At 38.6% G+C, this 14,997-nt stretch overlaps 2 protein-coding genes and 1 long non-coding RNA gene across 3 annotated transcripts in view; 1 reads left to right on the forward strand and 2 right to left on the reverse strand.

Moving 5' to 3' along the window:
• Positions 1–1,576, reverse strand: part of usp47 (ubiquitin specific peptidase 47) — a 27,716-nt gene extending 26,140 nt beyond the window's left edge. The window contains exon 1 of the mRNA XM_047362734.1: positions 1,249–1,576. Coding sequence (XP_047218690.1) covers positions 1,249–1,293 — 45 coding nt within the window. The 5' untranslated portion in view covers positions 1,294–1,576. The remainder of the gene's footprint in view (positions 1–1,248) is intronic.
• Positions 253–13,637, forward strand: LOC124866788. The gene is made up of 3 exons (XR_007037914.1): positions 253–483; positions 13,002–13,114; positions 13,195–13,637. It is a non-coding gene; the product is annotated as an uncharacterized LOC124866788 (long non-coding RNA).
• Positions 3,735–5,224, reverse strand: clec3a (C-type lectin domain family 3, member A). The gene is made up of 3 exons (XM_047362736.1): positions 4,997–5,224; positions 4,818–4,904; positions 3,735–4,380 (listed from the first exon to the last, which is right to left on the reverse strand). Exons 1-3 carry the CDS (start codon positions 5,100–5,102, stop codon positions 3,983–3,985), a joined length of 591 nt encoding a protein of 196 aa, XP_047218692.1. The 5' UTR covers positions 5,103–5,224; the 3' UTR covers positions 3,735–3,982.
• Positions 13,638–14,997: the final 1,360 nt, after the last annotated feature.

Below are 14,997 nucleotides of genomic sequence, written 5' to 3' on the forward strand. Positions count from 1 at the left end.
TCAGATACCATATCTGGGATTTATGATTCTGGTCTTATGATTTTTAATTTGAATTTATGTTTTAAATAAATAAAAAATTACTTCAGTTGACCTACTACCTTATCTAATAATTTATATTTAGTTCACCTAATACCTTAAGCATGTCAAATATAACTTGTAAATCCCTAAAGAAACTAAAATAAGCAAGTTTTAGGAGCAGATGTTTTTTGCAGTAAAGGCTGAATATACAAGGAAAAATAGTTACTGGAAGAAGCAATAAATAAACGAATTTATGCCAAACCTAAATGTGATTTAAGACCCGGCATGGAAAATCGGGGCGTGTTTAAACCTTTTTGAGAACTAAAACTTTAAATTTAATTATTAAATGTAGGAGTTTTTCCAAGACTGTGCCGAAATCCTAGCCACCAAGGTAAACAACAAATAATCCAGAAAACACAGGATCTTAGCCACACTAAGTTCACGGAGGACATCAAACAAGAAAAGGTGTTTAGTTAATACACTCTCTAATTTCAACAAAAACAGCGTAACACACACATCTATCTTCAAGAACAAGTTGTGTTGGGTTCAGAATTATACTTCCTGACATGAAGGTTTAGTGTCCAAACGAGACAACTTCTACTAAAAACAAGATAGAAATGTCAATGAGACAACATGAAAGTGAGCTCGTAAATACAAGAGCGTTACGAACATTTATAGTGGTATTTGTTTAAAACGCTCTTTCAATTGATTTCGAATAGCATTTCTGATTTGGTTAGCCAATTGAAAACATAATCTACTGCTGTTGCCATAAGACAGCTATAAAGGCTAACGACTTTAGCCACCTGCTAATGTTATGCAAGTTAGCTAACTAATGTTGACAATTTTGAAACTCCGTCTGTTTGAACGGATAGCGTAATGTCAGCTACAACATTTAATAAGGTTAAACGTTCCTGTCTTTAATTAACCAGAATATCCAGGTTAGATTAAAAATAAATACTAGTTTTGCTGAGGTTTCAAATTCACTCGCTTTCAGCTGAAGCGACATTAGCCGTTGTTAGCAGCAGCTAGCAGTGTCATGATGTAGGCCGTTCAAGTCATGTCTAGCTAACTGCTAGCTGAGAGTTAGCCACAACCCGACACACCAAGATCACAAACTCGTAAAGTGCTGTCAAAGTGGCCACATTATTCACGAGCATGATCTGCAAAGGTGACATATTTCGCCCAGAGGCTGACTTCCCGATCAGGTCAGAGTCCTGTAGTAACCCTCACCTCTTTGGGTACGAACTGGTTCTCCTCGCTAGGCACCATTTCCATTTGTACGACAGTTTAGACAATCATCTATCCGAACAGGAATGTCATCGAAAAAACTTTGCCACGGTAGACACAAACATGGTTTGTGTCCGGTTTGCAGTAAGTTTGAATGCTTGGACACCCGAATAAAACTTGACAAAAAGTTGTAGGCTTATTAAAGTAATCGCAACACTCTCGGTTACACTACTCAAGCACAAAGTGTCCTGCTATAAATGGAGAAAAATGGCTGGTGATTTTACTCCGCGAGACTTCACTCGAGGAGCTTTGGCGTCACATTCCATCCAGACAGGCGTGCGTGATGTATGCGGACAAGATGACGTCGGTGAGTACGTACAAGTGTGTGCGTTTTTTTATTTTTTATTTTTAGTAAAGAAAAATGACAGATTCACGCGAACACTTCAAGTTAGCATTTGTTTCTTCTATCAAGCGGCAAATGGCAGGCTGTTGTAGCATATAATCCAACCGGTGTCCAATTTTCATATAGTTTCATATAAATCTATACCATTCCTCATATTAGGGTATACTTTATTAGGAATAATTACTTACAAGTCTCCTCAGCTTAGATTGTAATAACAAAACAACAGAAAATATATCTGAAGAGTTTTAAACGACTGCATGGCTGTTATAGATTTAATGACAAGATGGACAAAAGGAGAATTTTCGATATCCAGCAAAGCAATCTTCATTAACATTTCAGATGTCTCAAACGCTAAAGTATTCTTGCTGGAGGAGATTACATTATTATTTCTATTAAGTAATTGGCTCTATATTCCCCAAATTCTTCCTATTTAGAATGAACATTACTAATATTTACAATAGCGTTTGTACAAGGATAAACTTGCATTTAAGTGTACCCGTTAATATCGTTAATTTTGATTTTACACCATTCCATCAAGTACTTAATAGGTTTCCAAGAAGTTATGAGGTATTAAATCTAAATTCTTTCTTTTAGTTTTTGAACTATTTGTAATATCAATGCTGGATAATTCTGAAGGCATTTTGTTTTGTGTGATATAAAAATATATTAGTGATGTCTGAGATAGTTTTAGTTTTCAGTAGAAATTAAATAAACAAATAGAGAAACAAAAAATCATTAAAGTTGTGCCTAGTAAGAATGTAAGTGTTGAAATGTAAGTTTCTTTAAGCAGGACTTGTTCAGATATCCACAGTGTTTATTTTACATAGATAATTTACTTGTGGATATATGGAGCTGAAAGCTAAACACACATGCCTGGAAAAAATAGTGATGTAATTTGTTCTGGGAATAAACATGTTTAAGATATCTTAAATAATGTTGTTTGTGAATAGTTTGGGAAAAATCTGGCTAGGTGAAAAGTAGGTTTTGAATTGGAAGAACTGTATAATGGTTGATCTGTTTTGAATTTTTACATAATAATGTGGCTTGCCACAGTCGTACGAGATTTACATAGCCATCAGATGAGGGAAATTTTAATTATTTAAAAGGTTGTGTTTTGCTGTCCTTTGTATCATTTAACCTATGATCTATGTTCATTTTAACAATGATTACAGAAAACTAATATGATCAAATATAAAGCACATGCCCTTTGCATCTAACAATTATAATAATAATAATAATAATGGACATTTATATAGAAATGACCTTCCGTTTCACATTTTAAAGCAGCAGCTAATCTAAGCAAAACTTTTGCATCTTTCACACTGTCACCTCAGAGCAACAAGAGTGGAGATTTGCTAACAGTACATTTCTCTATGTTTGCCTGTTCTTTCTCCATTATTTGAGTTCATTCTTGGTAGTCTGTGCCTCGCCCCACATTCCAAAGAAAGGTCATGTGGACTCTTGAGGCTGTTATGTTGAATCTAGTTTTTGTTGTGTACTTATTTAACTATTTAAAATGAGGACTCACTTCACCAAAACAGAGACTGACTTTCAAAACAAGAAGTAGCAACATTAAGACAAAGCCAGCCAGAGAACAAAGAGATTAATCTACTGAGTATAAATAAGAACCATAACATGTCCTGGAGATTATTTTTACATTTCTTGCTGCTCAAAGATAGACAGCCATAAAAATACAAATATATGCTTACATATAGTCTTCTAGCAAGCTCTGAAACTGTAACTTTCTATTGCATTCAAATTGATTTAAAATTTTACTGTCAATATGTTTACAAAGATTTTTAAATTTTCTTCAAAATTGTTTATGTTTAAATTTTTAGTGTGAGATGATTACTGGGTAAAACTAATCTGAAAATTAGAGTTGAGGGGGTTTCAGCTGTTAACTATGTCTGGTAGTGTTTAGAGGAAAGATGGACAATTTGATCAATAAATATAATACATTTATTGAGTCTATATGAAGGATATTGATGATCCAACAGGTAGAATAAAAAACAACTTTACCAACTCGCCTCTTTAACAAAATCTGCTCAATACAAACACATCCCCAAGAAATAAAAGACGAAGAAAACAAGTTCACATGATTGTTTATTTAGTTTACGTTCAGCAGAATTTATCATTCCTCATGATATTCTGTTATTATCTTACTCTTTTGATACTAAACACAAAGTTGCCAGATATTTTCACCAGAAAATCACATTTCACTTACTTATCTAGTGATACGTAACAGCATTTGTTAAAGCTTAGCAGCAGTATTTCAATATTTATCATCAATTGTTGATAATGATAATTAAATTACCAACAAGCCCCTTGTCTCCTTCAGGGAATGATGTATTCACAGATGTACTTCTTCAGGCTGCGGCAGACCTCATCATACCACTTTCCCTGAGCAGCCACAGAAAGAGCAACACAGCTCTCCCTTTTTGTCCCTGTCGGCTGCCTCTTGGAGCGATCCCAGTTGAAGAAGCTGACTGGTAGGCCGTTGACATCAGCATACTGGCCTTCTTTCACTATGTCTGCCACACCGATCCAGAGGTCGCTGGTTCCTGGGGCACTTCTCTTTGCATAGTCCCTGACCTCGTTGTTCTCCATCAAGTCTCGTGGTGTTGCAAGAGTTCCTCCCTGAGCGATACAGTCTTCGTTTGCTTCATGGTAATGTTTGAGCTCCTCATTGAGAAGATAACACTTCCTGTGTGCTTTGATGCCGCGCAGACACACTGAAAGCATAAAGGAGTGTAACAAGATGCAATGGGAAAATGTGGCTTTTAACAAGATGAAACTATTGCAGTGTCTGTAAAAAAATCCAAAACGTTTTCAAATTATTTTGTACAAAATTATGTTTATCTCAGTCAATATTAAGTTGAATGTTTACTGTGTTATCTAATAAATTAAATATATTCTGCTGCCCCCTACTGGTGACAGGGCCCACTTGGAACTTTAATTATTAAGGTAATCATCAGAATCAGCTTTATTGTCCAGTTTGTGCACACAAACAAGGAATTTTGATTCTGGTATTACCTTACATGAGAGGAATATTGGTTAGGAATAGTCAAGTTGTTTTTTCACTCCATTATTTAATTCATTTAAATAGCTTCAAATGCAGCTACTGGTTTTCAGTCTTCTCTGAGAATAAGGCATTTTATTAAAGCATTACCTGTCTGCAAGGCCTGCATTTCTTTCAGTAAGTTCACCTCCTGCCACAACTTCTCAATCTGGGATTTCACATCCTCGTCCTCTGCAGCTGCACATTGAAAACCGAGCCAGAAAAACATTTTAGATAAACACAGATGCAGAGAACACTGTTAACAAAAGCTGTGTGACATGCACATCTACCTCCTGACTGCCGGGGCAAAACAGCCTTTCTTGTGCGAGATGGGCGGCTGCAGCAGAGCAAGGAAAAACTTAGGACAAGAAAGACAAGCAGGACCAGATGAGCCATGTCTGAGGCCAGGGGAACCTAGAGTACAGGACTGTGGGGCACAACTCGTGCTACTGCAAGGGAACAAAATATCCCACAGGCAGTTTAATAATATAGTGGCCCTCTGTATGCCTGTCTGGATTCTCTCTCTGCATTGGCTCCAGTGCTGTTTGTTTTTGTCAAAACATCAGGAGGAGGTGAGGGTGGTGTCAAAGAATGATTTCCTTGTGTCTAGTGCTCTGAGCTACATTTTTCAGACTAAATTGACGTTTATTGAACTGCCTCTTTTTTACAGTGTACCTAATTTTTCCCTGGACATATTTTAGTCTTTGACATACTTAGTATAGAGAATTACAAACAGTCGGGAGTGAAAGCAGGAAAAAACATATTTTTTTTAGTTTTATTTTTTATGTCTTTACAGTCAGTATTTGGTAGCCTTAACATTATATAATGTGGGTTAAATGTTTTGGACATCCTTCCAAAAATTGTTTTCTGGGTTTTCTTTCTTAATGATGTCATCTATTTTGTCAACTGCACAAGACCCTCGCAGCAAAATATCTCCATAACATGGGCCCCTGTCCCAATTCCCACACTACACCCTACGTCCCTCTATGAAGTGTTTACTTTGTACAAGTGCTTGTAGGGGTTGAAGTGCGCAGGTTACAAACGTGCAAAATTGGAGAACAGTAGGGGTTACGTCATCGACTTGCACCTCTGCACCGTAACTGCAACATCAAAAAGGGCGGGAACCAGCGCTGTTTTCACAGTCTTGCTGCTAAAAAAACTATTTAAAACTGCAACAAGCAATTGTTTTGAGGAGAAGAAAGTGCAGGAAGTGACGTAGGTTTATACACCAGACTCTCGCCGCGCCAATGTTTGTTTGAAAGGTAACTTCAGTGTTATGACCTACTGACTGCCCAGACTCACTCTGAACCCAGTGGTTTCTTACTATGCTGAGCCTGGAAAACCAGTAAAAAATATTTGTCGGCTTGCTGTCTAAAGTTTACGCAGTTCTTATTATTCTGATTTGATGGCTGGTTACGTTGATGGTTATGATTGGTTTTTGCTCAGAACGTCATCTGCAGCAGTGAATTGTGGGTAATATACTTCGGCGAAGTCCGCTTCGATGCGAGCTTGGCTGAAGGGCGGATGTGGGGCACAAAGGGGGCGGGGCTAAGGAGCACTCTGGAGAATTGGGACACACTACGCACTCGAACCCATCAACGGGAACGCGCAATTCAGGGACACAAGGGTGGAAGTGCGGGTATTGGGACAGGGCAATGATGCAACCACCCCCTTACTTCACCATTGGGATGGTGCTTTCAAGCTTCCACCTTTTTTCTCTAAATGCAATAATAATGTAACAATGGTTATTATGGCCAAACACTCAAATTAAATTTAAGGTCTTTGTCCCAGAGTGTGTTTGCAAACTGTAATCGTTTTATAATATGTTGCATTTGGAATTGCTTCTTCCTTTGCTGAGTGGGTTTTCAGTCAAGGTTAGGTCATAGAAAGGGTTGACTTGAGTTCCGGTTATGGCGCTGTGCTGAACACGCATGCCTCCGAAACAAGCTGCAAAGACTCAGAAATCATCTAAAGCAGAAACTACAGGTGACCCGAGAATGGCTGATGCGAATGCTAGCAATGGAGACTCAGATGGAGGCTAGCTCGAGCTTGATTCTTAACACCATTAGTGAGCTGAAAGAAGAATTCACACTGAGGTTTGACGGCCTGTTCAGAGCTATTAAGGGAATACAGGGTGACCTGAAGGCAATGTCACTACGTGTTACTGAAGTGGATGACAGTATTGTTGAACGTGACTAAAATAAAGGAGATGATTGTAGATTTTAAGAGAAACAGGAATAAGTCAAACACTATTTCTATCATGGGAGAAGAAGTGGAGGTGGTGGAGGAGTATAAATACCTCGGTGTTCACCTGGACAACAGACTAGAGTGGAGATGCAACTGTGAAGCCATCTACAAGAAGGGACAGAGCAGACTGTACTTCTTGAGGAAGCTTAGGTCCTTTGGTGTTTGCAGCAAGATGCTGCATATCTTCTATAAGTCTGTTGTGGAGAGTGTGATCTCTTCTACCATCATCTCCTGGGGAAGCAGCATCAGAACCAGGGACTTAAAAAAGCTGAACAAGCTGATAAAAAAGGCTGGCTCTGTTCTGGGGACTCCTCTGGAACCTCTGGAGATCATTGTGGAAAGACGGATTCTTCATAAAATTAAGAACATTATGGAGAACTCTGAGCATCCTCTTCATGAGACTGTCCTACAGCAACAGTGTCTTCAGTCAGAGGCTTCTTCAGATCTGCTGTAAGACGGAGCGCTACAGGAGATCCTTCCTGCCCACAGCCATCAGCATCTACAACGGCTCTTTGAAGAAACCTACATAATATGAGCTATAACAACATTTAATTTCCCTTTGGGATTAATAAAGTATTTTTGAATTGAATTGAATTGAATCAGCACTAATCAAGACGAGGTAGCATCTTTGAAAACTCAGACCAGCACCATGAAAGCGGTGATTGAAGAGCTAGTCTCAAAAGTGGACGACTTAGAAAGCCGAGCCCGCCGCTAAAATCTTCGCCTGGTCGGTCTCCCAGAGAAGGTAGAAGGATCTGATATGTGTGCCTTTCTGGAAAGGTGGATACCCGAAGTGCTTGGTGAACATCATTTTCCACGACTTATACTGATTGAGAGGGCGCACAGAATCGGCGTAGCCAGCGTTAATGACGATGAGGCAGGGGGCCGTTCTGGTGCGCGTCTCAGAGTGGTTATAATGAAGTTTCTAAACTACGCGGATAGGTTTCGGGCCATGAAGGCTGCCAGGAGCAAGGGGGAAATACTCTACGACAACCAGAGAATCATGTTTTTCCCCGACATTTCCGCGGATCTGGTCAGACGGAGGAAAGTCTTCGACTCGGTGAAGAAAGAGCTGGCTTCCCTCTCCATCTCGACTCTGTGGATAATTCATCCGGCGAAACTCTTGGTGACTATTAAGGGGAGACGACACATCTTTGATACCGCAGCAGGAGCGAAGGATTTTGTGCGTGGTTTGAAGGACGGTACCCTGGGATCCACGGATTTAGAGACAATCTGAGACCTGTCTATTTGGTTGGTATGTTTAAGTCACTAAACTTTTACTTTTTTGACCTCACAGGGAGTGTACTTAAACACTGTTTAATTCATGCAAAATAACTGTTTGATTGATGCACACGTAGTTTTACTTATGTTAATGTTATTTCATGCGGGGCTCTACTACGGTGGTGGGGCATGCTGTTCCTTGCTGCGTTGAGGACGTGGGTGGACCAGATAGGTGTCATGGTTTGGATGCATGTTCTGTGGGAGGTAGGGGTCTATCTCAGTTGGGAATGTACACTAAGGTATGTTCATAATGTCCCTGGGCACATATTTTTCATTTCATTTATTCTTTTTTCTTTTTTTCTTTTATATTATGTCTTTAGTTTTCAGTCATTTCAAGTTTACTACAGACAACTTTACTGTCATTACAACATGTCCTCTGACCTTCAGTTTACATCTTGGAATGTAAGGGGTTTAAACAAACTTGTCAAGTTAAAAGTGGTTATGAGTAGGATCCAACAATTAAAAGCTAAAATAGTTTTTATCCAGGAGTCACTTGACCCCTGAAGAGGTTATCAAGGTGAGGAGGAGGTGGCCTGGTCGTGTATTCTCAGCTTCTTTTAGTTCACACTCTCTTGGAGTAATTACACTGATACACAACTCTGTGCCTTTTCTTTTTATTAATGTGGATGAAGATCGATTAGGCAGATACGTCATTATTCAGTGTGAAATTTTCTCAGTTCGATCAAATCTGGTTAATATATATGGGCCCAATGAAGATAATCCGTCCTTTTTTAGACACCTGTTTCTCTCTTTTGCTACTTAACCTGGTAGCTTTATCATAGGTGAGGACTTTAATTGTGCTGTACAGCCTGGAATGGATAGATCTACTGGAATTGATGCTTCCCATATTCAGACAAGAAAAGAGCTGCTACAGTAAATTAAAGGATTTAATCTATTTGACGTGTGGAGAGAGAATTACCCTGACCAACTAACTTTTTCCTGTTACTCTAGTACATGTCAGACATTTTCCAGAATTGACTATTATTTAGTCTCTGCCTCCTTGGTCTCTACAGTCTCGCGATCCTAGTACAATAGCATTATAATTTCAGATCATGCTGCGGTTTCATTTATTCCGAACATGCCTCCATCTTTGAATTCTTCCCCAAGATGGCGTCTACAGTCATTTTGGCTTAGGGATCCAAAATTTATAGAGTTCATTGGTACACAAATTGATTTTTATTTTGAAATTAATACAAATCAGACATCAGCCGCTATACGGTGGGAGGCTTTTAAGGCCTTTTTGAGGGGCCAGATGATAAACTTTACAAGTTTTAAATATAAACAGTCTAGGTTGGAGATGGAACAATTGGAAAAAAAGATAAAGGATACTGAAACTAACTACTTTGCAAATCCTTCTCAACATTGTTTGTGGAACTTAATGAGCTAAGTGATAAATACAATGTTTTATCTACAAATAAGGCAACTAAAAATTTGATGAAACTAAAGCAGTCCTATAACGAACAGGGTGAGGAGGCTAATAAACTCTTGGCATGGCGTATTAAACAGGTGGAAACTGAAAGAGCAATAAATACAATACAAACAGATGAAGGCTTGTTATCTAGTGACCCTACAGAAATTAATAAGACTTTCTCAAGCTTCTATGAAAATTTATACCGTTCGGATTATACAACTTCAGCTTTTCAAAAACAAAAGGAATTTCTTGATTCATTAGACTTTGTCCCCCTAAAGAAAGACTCTCGGGCGGCTCTTGATCTTGACCTAGAGGCCGAAGAATTGTCTGCGGCTATAAATAGCATGAAGGGGGGGGGAAATCCCTGGACCGGACGGGATTCCCATCGAGATATATAAAACTTTTAAAACTAAACTAATACCACCTCTGTTAGGGATGTATCGTGAATCTTTAGATAGCGGATCCCTCCCTCCTTCTCTTAATACAGCAGCAATTACTTTATTGTTGAAACCAGGGAAGACACCTTCTCTCTGTGGATCTTACAGGCTAATTTCACTGCTTAATAATGATCTCAAAATCCTTTGTAAAGTATTGGCTAGACGGCTTGATCTCAGTTTGCCAGAAATAGTTCATTCTGATCAGAATGGCTTCGTGCAGGGAAGATAGGGTTTTCACAATATCCGTAGAGTACTTAATATAGTGTTTAATACATCTGGCTGTACGGACACTGCCATTCTGTCTTTGGATGCCGAGAAGGCCTTTGACAGGGTGGAGTGGCTGTATTTATTTGAGACTGCAAAAGTTTGATATTGGGGGGAAATTTCTTAGCTGGATCAAACTTCTATATGCTGCTCCACAGGCTGAAGTTCTAACAAATGGGTTATTTTCATCACCTTTTGAACTGCACCGGGGGACAAGACAGGGTTGCCCCCTTTCGCCTCTGTTATTTACCCTTGCTATCGAGCCACTTGCTATGGTGATTCGAAAAAGCACCAATCTGAATGAAATAAGGATAGGAGATATTGCATCGCATAGCCCTATATGCAGATGATGTAATTTTGTTTTGTTCTAACTTGAAACAGACTCTACCTACTTTACTTTCTCTCACGAATACTTTTCGGGTCTTTGCAGGTTATAAAATAAATAATACCAAATCAGTACTACTATTTATGAATGAAAATGAGAGATTCAACCCCCCAATTCATACTCCTTTTCAGGTTTCATTGAAGGGCTTTGTGTACTTGGGTGTGTTGATTACTCCTATCATTGACACAATTGTCCCAATGAACTACGATCCCTTAACAGATAGAGTTACAGAGCTCATAAACAGGTGGACAAAATTACCTATGTCTATGATCGGGCGCATCAATGTTTTGAAAATGTCAATTTTACCTAAGTATTTTTTTTTTCAATCGATTCCACTTGCTCCCCCACTTTCTTTCTTCCGGTCACATGAAGGACTCTTCTCCTCCTTCATTTGGAACAACAGGCGTCCTAGGCTTAGCCTCACATTGCTGTATCTTCCATTTGATAGAGGTGGGTTACAGCTACCAAATCTTATGTGGTATTACTGGGAACTCAAATCAGAGCAGGAATGTTTTATTTGGCGGAGGGCCATCCCCCAGCTTGGGTTCAAATAGAATCTCACTCAATTAATATTCCTTTGAATTTGTATATATATTCAGCCAACAAAAACAAATTAGCCAAACAGACCAAGAAACCTTTCCTCAAAAATCCAGTAATGATCTGGCACAGTGCTTTGGAATATTTGGGAGAGACTTGTAAGCTATCACGGTTTTCTCCTGTCTTTGGTAATGACGACTTTCAGCCTGGTAGAGCAGATGGCGGGTTTAAAATATGGGCATCTCGAGGGGTGGCTAAAATAGCTGACCTCTTTAAAGATGATCGTACTTTCATGTCTTTTGAAGAACGTAAGGCCACCTATGGAATACCCTCAAAACATTTCTTTAAATATCTCCAACTGAGAAGTTTCGTATTGGGTAGGCAAAGTAATAGGTTGATACTTCCACGACTGTCTGCTCTTGAAGATTTTTCATTGAGATTTTCAGACTCCAAGGGGCAGGTGTCCTTTCTTTATAACTTGTTTGTAAGTAAATCCAAAGAGTCATCACAAATCATTTTAGAATCCTGGAGAGCCAATGTGCAAGAAAATATAACAGAGAGAGAATGGGCCAGAGCTTGTTTAACAGCTCAAACTCAAAGTGTGAATACAAACTCTAAATTACTACAATACAAATGGATAAGCATATAACATATAAGTATATAACTCCAAGTAAGCTGCCCCTGTTTAACCCAAATATCCCAGATACGTGCATTAAATGTAAGCAACAAAAAGGTTCATTATTCCATTGCATGTGGGAATGTCCTCTGACTCTCTCTTTTTGGGAAAAAGAATTGAACCTGGCCAGTCGGATCATTGGAAAAGAAGTACCTCTCAAACCTAAGTTATGTTTATTGAACATTTTCCCAGATAACTTTGTGACCTCCAAAAATGAAAGATCCCTACCCAATATTTGATTTTTGGAAGCCAAAAGATGTATAGCCCGTTCATGGAAAAGGGATACACCTTGTAGTACTTCGCAATGGTTGAAAGGGATGTCTTTTTATTTGGCTTTGGAAAGGATAAGCTACACTGTGAAAAATAAGCTTGGAAGTTTTGGAAGATCTGGAAGGTTTTCTGTAATTTCCTTGAGAATAATAATATTGATGTAGATGGCTGGAATGATGAGTTGAACTGAAGATTATTATTTATTTATTTAGTTTGATTTTAGTACACATATTTGGATTTTTTTCCTCTTGTATGTGCCTTTTTGTTCTATGTTGTTTACCATTTGTAAATTGACAAAATGTGCAATAAACATATGTTAAAAAAAGAAAAAAAAAAAGAAACGGTTGACTTCAATGGAAGTCAATGAGAGTCAATGCGAGGTTCTCACAACATATAGTAAGACAAGAGTGTTTGTGTGTGTGTGTGTGTGTGTGTGTGTGTGTGTGTGTGTGTGTGTGTGTGTGTGTGTGCGTGTGTGTGTGTTCTTGTACTTGTTGCTGAGTTAGAACCATTTTTCGTATTTTTGTCGCAAAGTGAGGACATTTACCTGGTCCTCTCTTTTCCAAATTCTGTTGTTGGGACAGGGGTTAGGTTTAGGACTAGGGTATGAATTGAGTTATGGTTAGGGTTAGGTATGAAGTGGTTAGGGTGAGTTTTAGGGTCAGGGTTAGGCACTAAAAATCAAGGGAAATGAGTGGAAGTCAATGAAAATAACTGAAAAGTCCTCATAAAGATAGTAAAACACAGATGTCTGTGTGTGTGCGGGCTTCACCTTCTCTAATTGCAGGGTGTGACTGGCTGGTGCGTCCTCGCAACTGGAACTCATCATGGTCCAATTAGGAGGATCTTCAAGACAGGCAGATCCCCTGAGGCAGATGTCAGATTGTTCCACCTTACCGAGTGAAAATCAAGACTTATTCCACTTAGTTGCTCTGTTTAATCCTATGCTCCTTGCTTACCCCCTGTTGTCCTCCTTCCAGGAAACCAGAATTCAGTCCATGCTCTGTTCCAGGACTGGACTTCTCTGCCTCCTCATTCAGAGTTCACAACAGAACTCATCTCAGGATCCCTTCCACTAGTCTACTGACTGCTCCTCTGGATCTGCTGTCTGGATTCACCTTCACTCCACCACCACCACCACCTACCTTTCCACCCTCCAACACTCTGCCATCATCTCCATCTTCCCCTGAAACATAAAACAAATATCATGATGAACCTGCATCGCTCGTCAAAGCCTGCCAACCTCAGCCTGTGGGCTTACTCACCTCCTCGCTGGAATGTTCATCATCACCATGAATGATCTGACCTCGCTTCCCTTGTTAACCACTTACCTCTCCTCCTCAGTGCCAACCTGGACTCCTCCCAAGAACCCAGAAAAAAGATTTGTTATTTCACTTGAGTCAATAAACCTTTTAAAACCTTTCTCTGTTGTCCATAGTTGTCGCACATACCAACATTGTGACATCATGCCGATGCAGGACTCATTTTCACTGTAGATAATGACCAAAATTTTAATAAGGTTAGGTCTTTTTGATCTGGGGTTCAATTTGCACCAAAATCTGTTCATCTGTGGGATGCAGAATCCATCTCCTTCCCGAACTGTAATAATTGAACAAATAAACGTGGCATCTTCAGGTGTCTGGACAAAAAACATCAGGATAGTCCAAAATTCTCTTCTTGGTATTTTGGCTGATTTAGTTTGTTATTTACATGATTCAACAAAAGGAAGCAGGGTGTTTAAGGTGTTTCCTTAAAATACACCCACAGGTATGCTTTCAATTAACTCAAATGTTGTGAATTAAAAGCATATTACAAAAGCAATGACATCAACAGCTAGGCATTCCCGAATAGTTTAAAGGCATGATATTCTTAGAATCTAAACTGACTGAATAGACAGATTTTCTCTTTTGTCACTTGTGCTTTTAGCAAATAGAAATATTTTTTGCAATTCTTACTGACCTAAAACAGGAAATGTTTAGGCTGATTTAAAGCCAGACGGAGACAAAACATTTTATGTATTATTTTATATAGTGTATGTAAATGTCTGGGTTCAACTGTATGGGATTAAAGTAAACCCAATTCAGTTTCCTAATATCAGTAATGCACCGATCTGTTACTATGTTTGCAATGAATTTGTCACAATGAAAAATTTATTTTGAGAAATGAAGCTGTTTAAAAAACCAAAAAACAAAGAATTCCTGCTTCCATTTATGGTGAACGCACCGATATTCATGGAGTGAGATGATGTATACAGATGGGAGACAACGTTTACAGTAAAATGTAAAAAATAAAAATTATAATAGTCATTTTAACTATAGCCATAGTTCTGCAGGTTTTCTTGTTTTTGAGTTATCAAACTGTAAATGAAACATAAAACTGTTTACAAAAACCAGCTTGCAGAAAAGGTGATCTTTCATGTGTTTTAATATCAAGCTCTGTAAGCACTGCTCTCTTTCTATTTTAAGGGAGACATCAGCCACAGAACAAGCACTTGATTTTCAGCCAGGGATGAGACAGTCAAACTACCTAAAGACAATTCTGTTTTATTATTAATAGTTAATTATTAAGACACAGTATATAAAATTCCTGTCATGAGGTTTGTCTTTTGAACCAGAGTATTTGTTTCTGTAAGGCCACCTGCTGTCACACTGACAACACAGAATGATTTAATATTGTACAATCTGGTGTAATCCAAAACACAAATATAATAGAAGTGTATGTTCTGAATAAGAAATTGTTCTTAGTTTTGGCAAAGCCATTATTCTTACTGATTGTGCAAACAA

The sequence above is a fragment of the Girardinichthys multiradiatus genome, chromosome 4 (genome assembly GCF_021462225.1).
Source record: "Girardinichthys multiradiatus isolate DD_20200921_A chromosome 4, DD_fGirMul_XY1, whole genome shotgun sequence".
Taxonomy (NCBI): Eukaryota; Metazoa; Chordata; class Actinopteri; order Cyprinodontiformes; family Goodeidae; genus Girardinichthys; species Girardinichthys multiradiatus.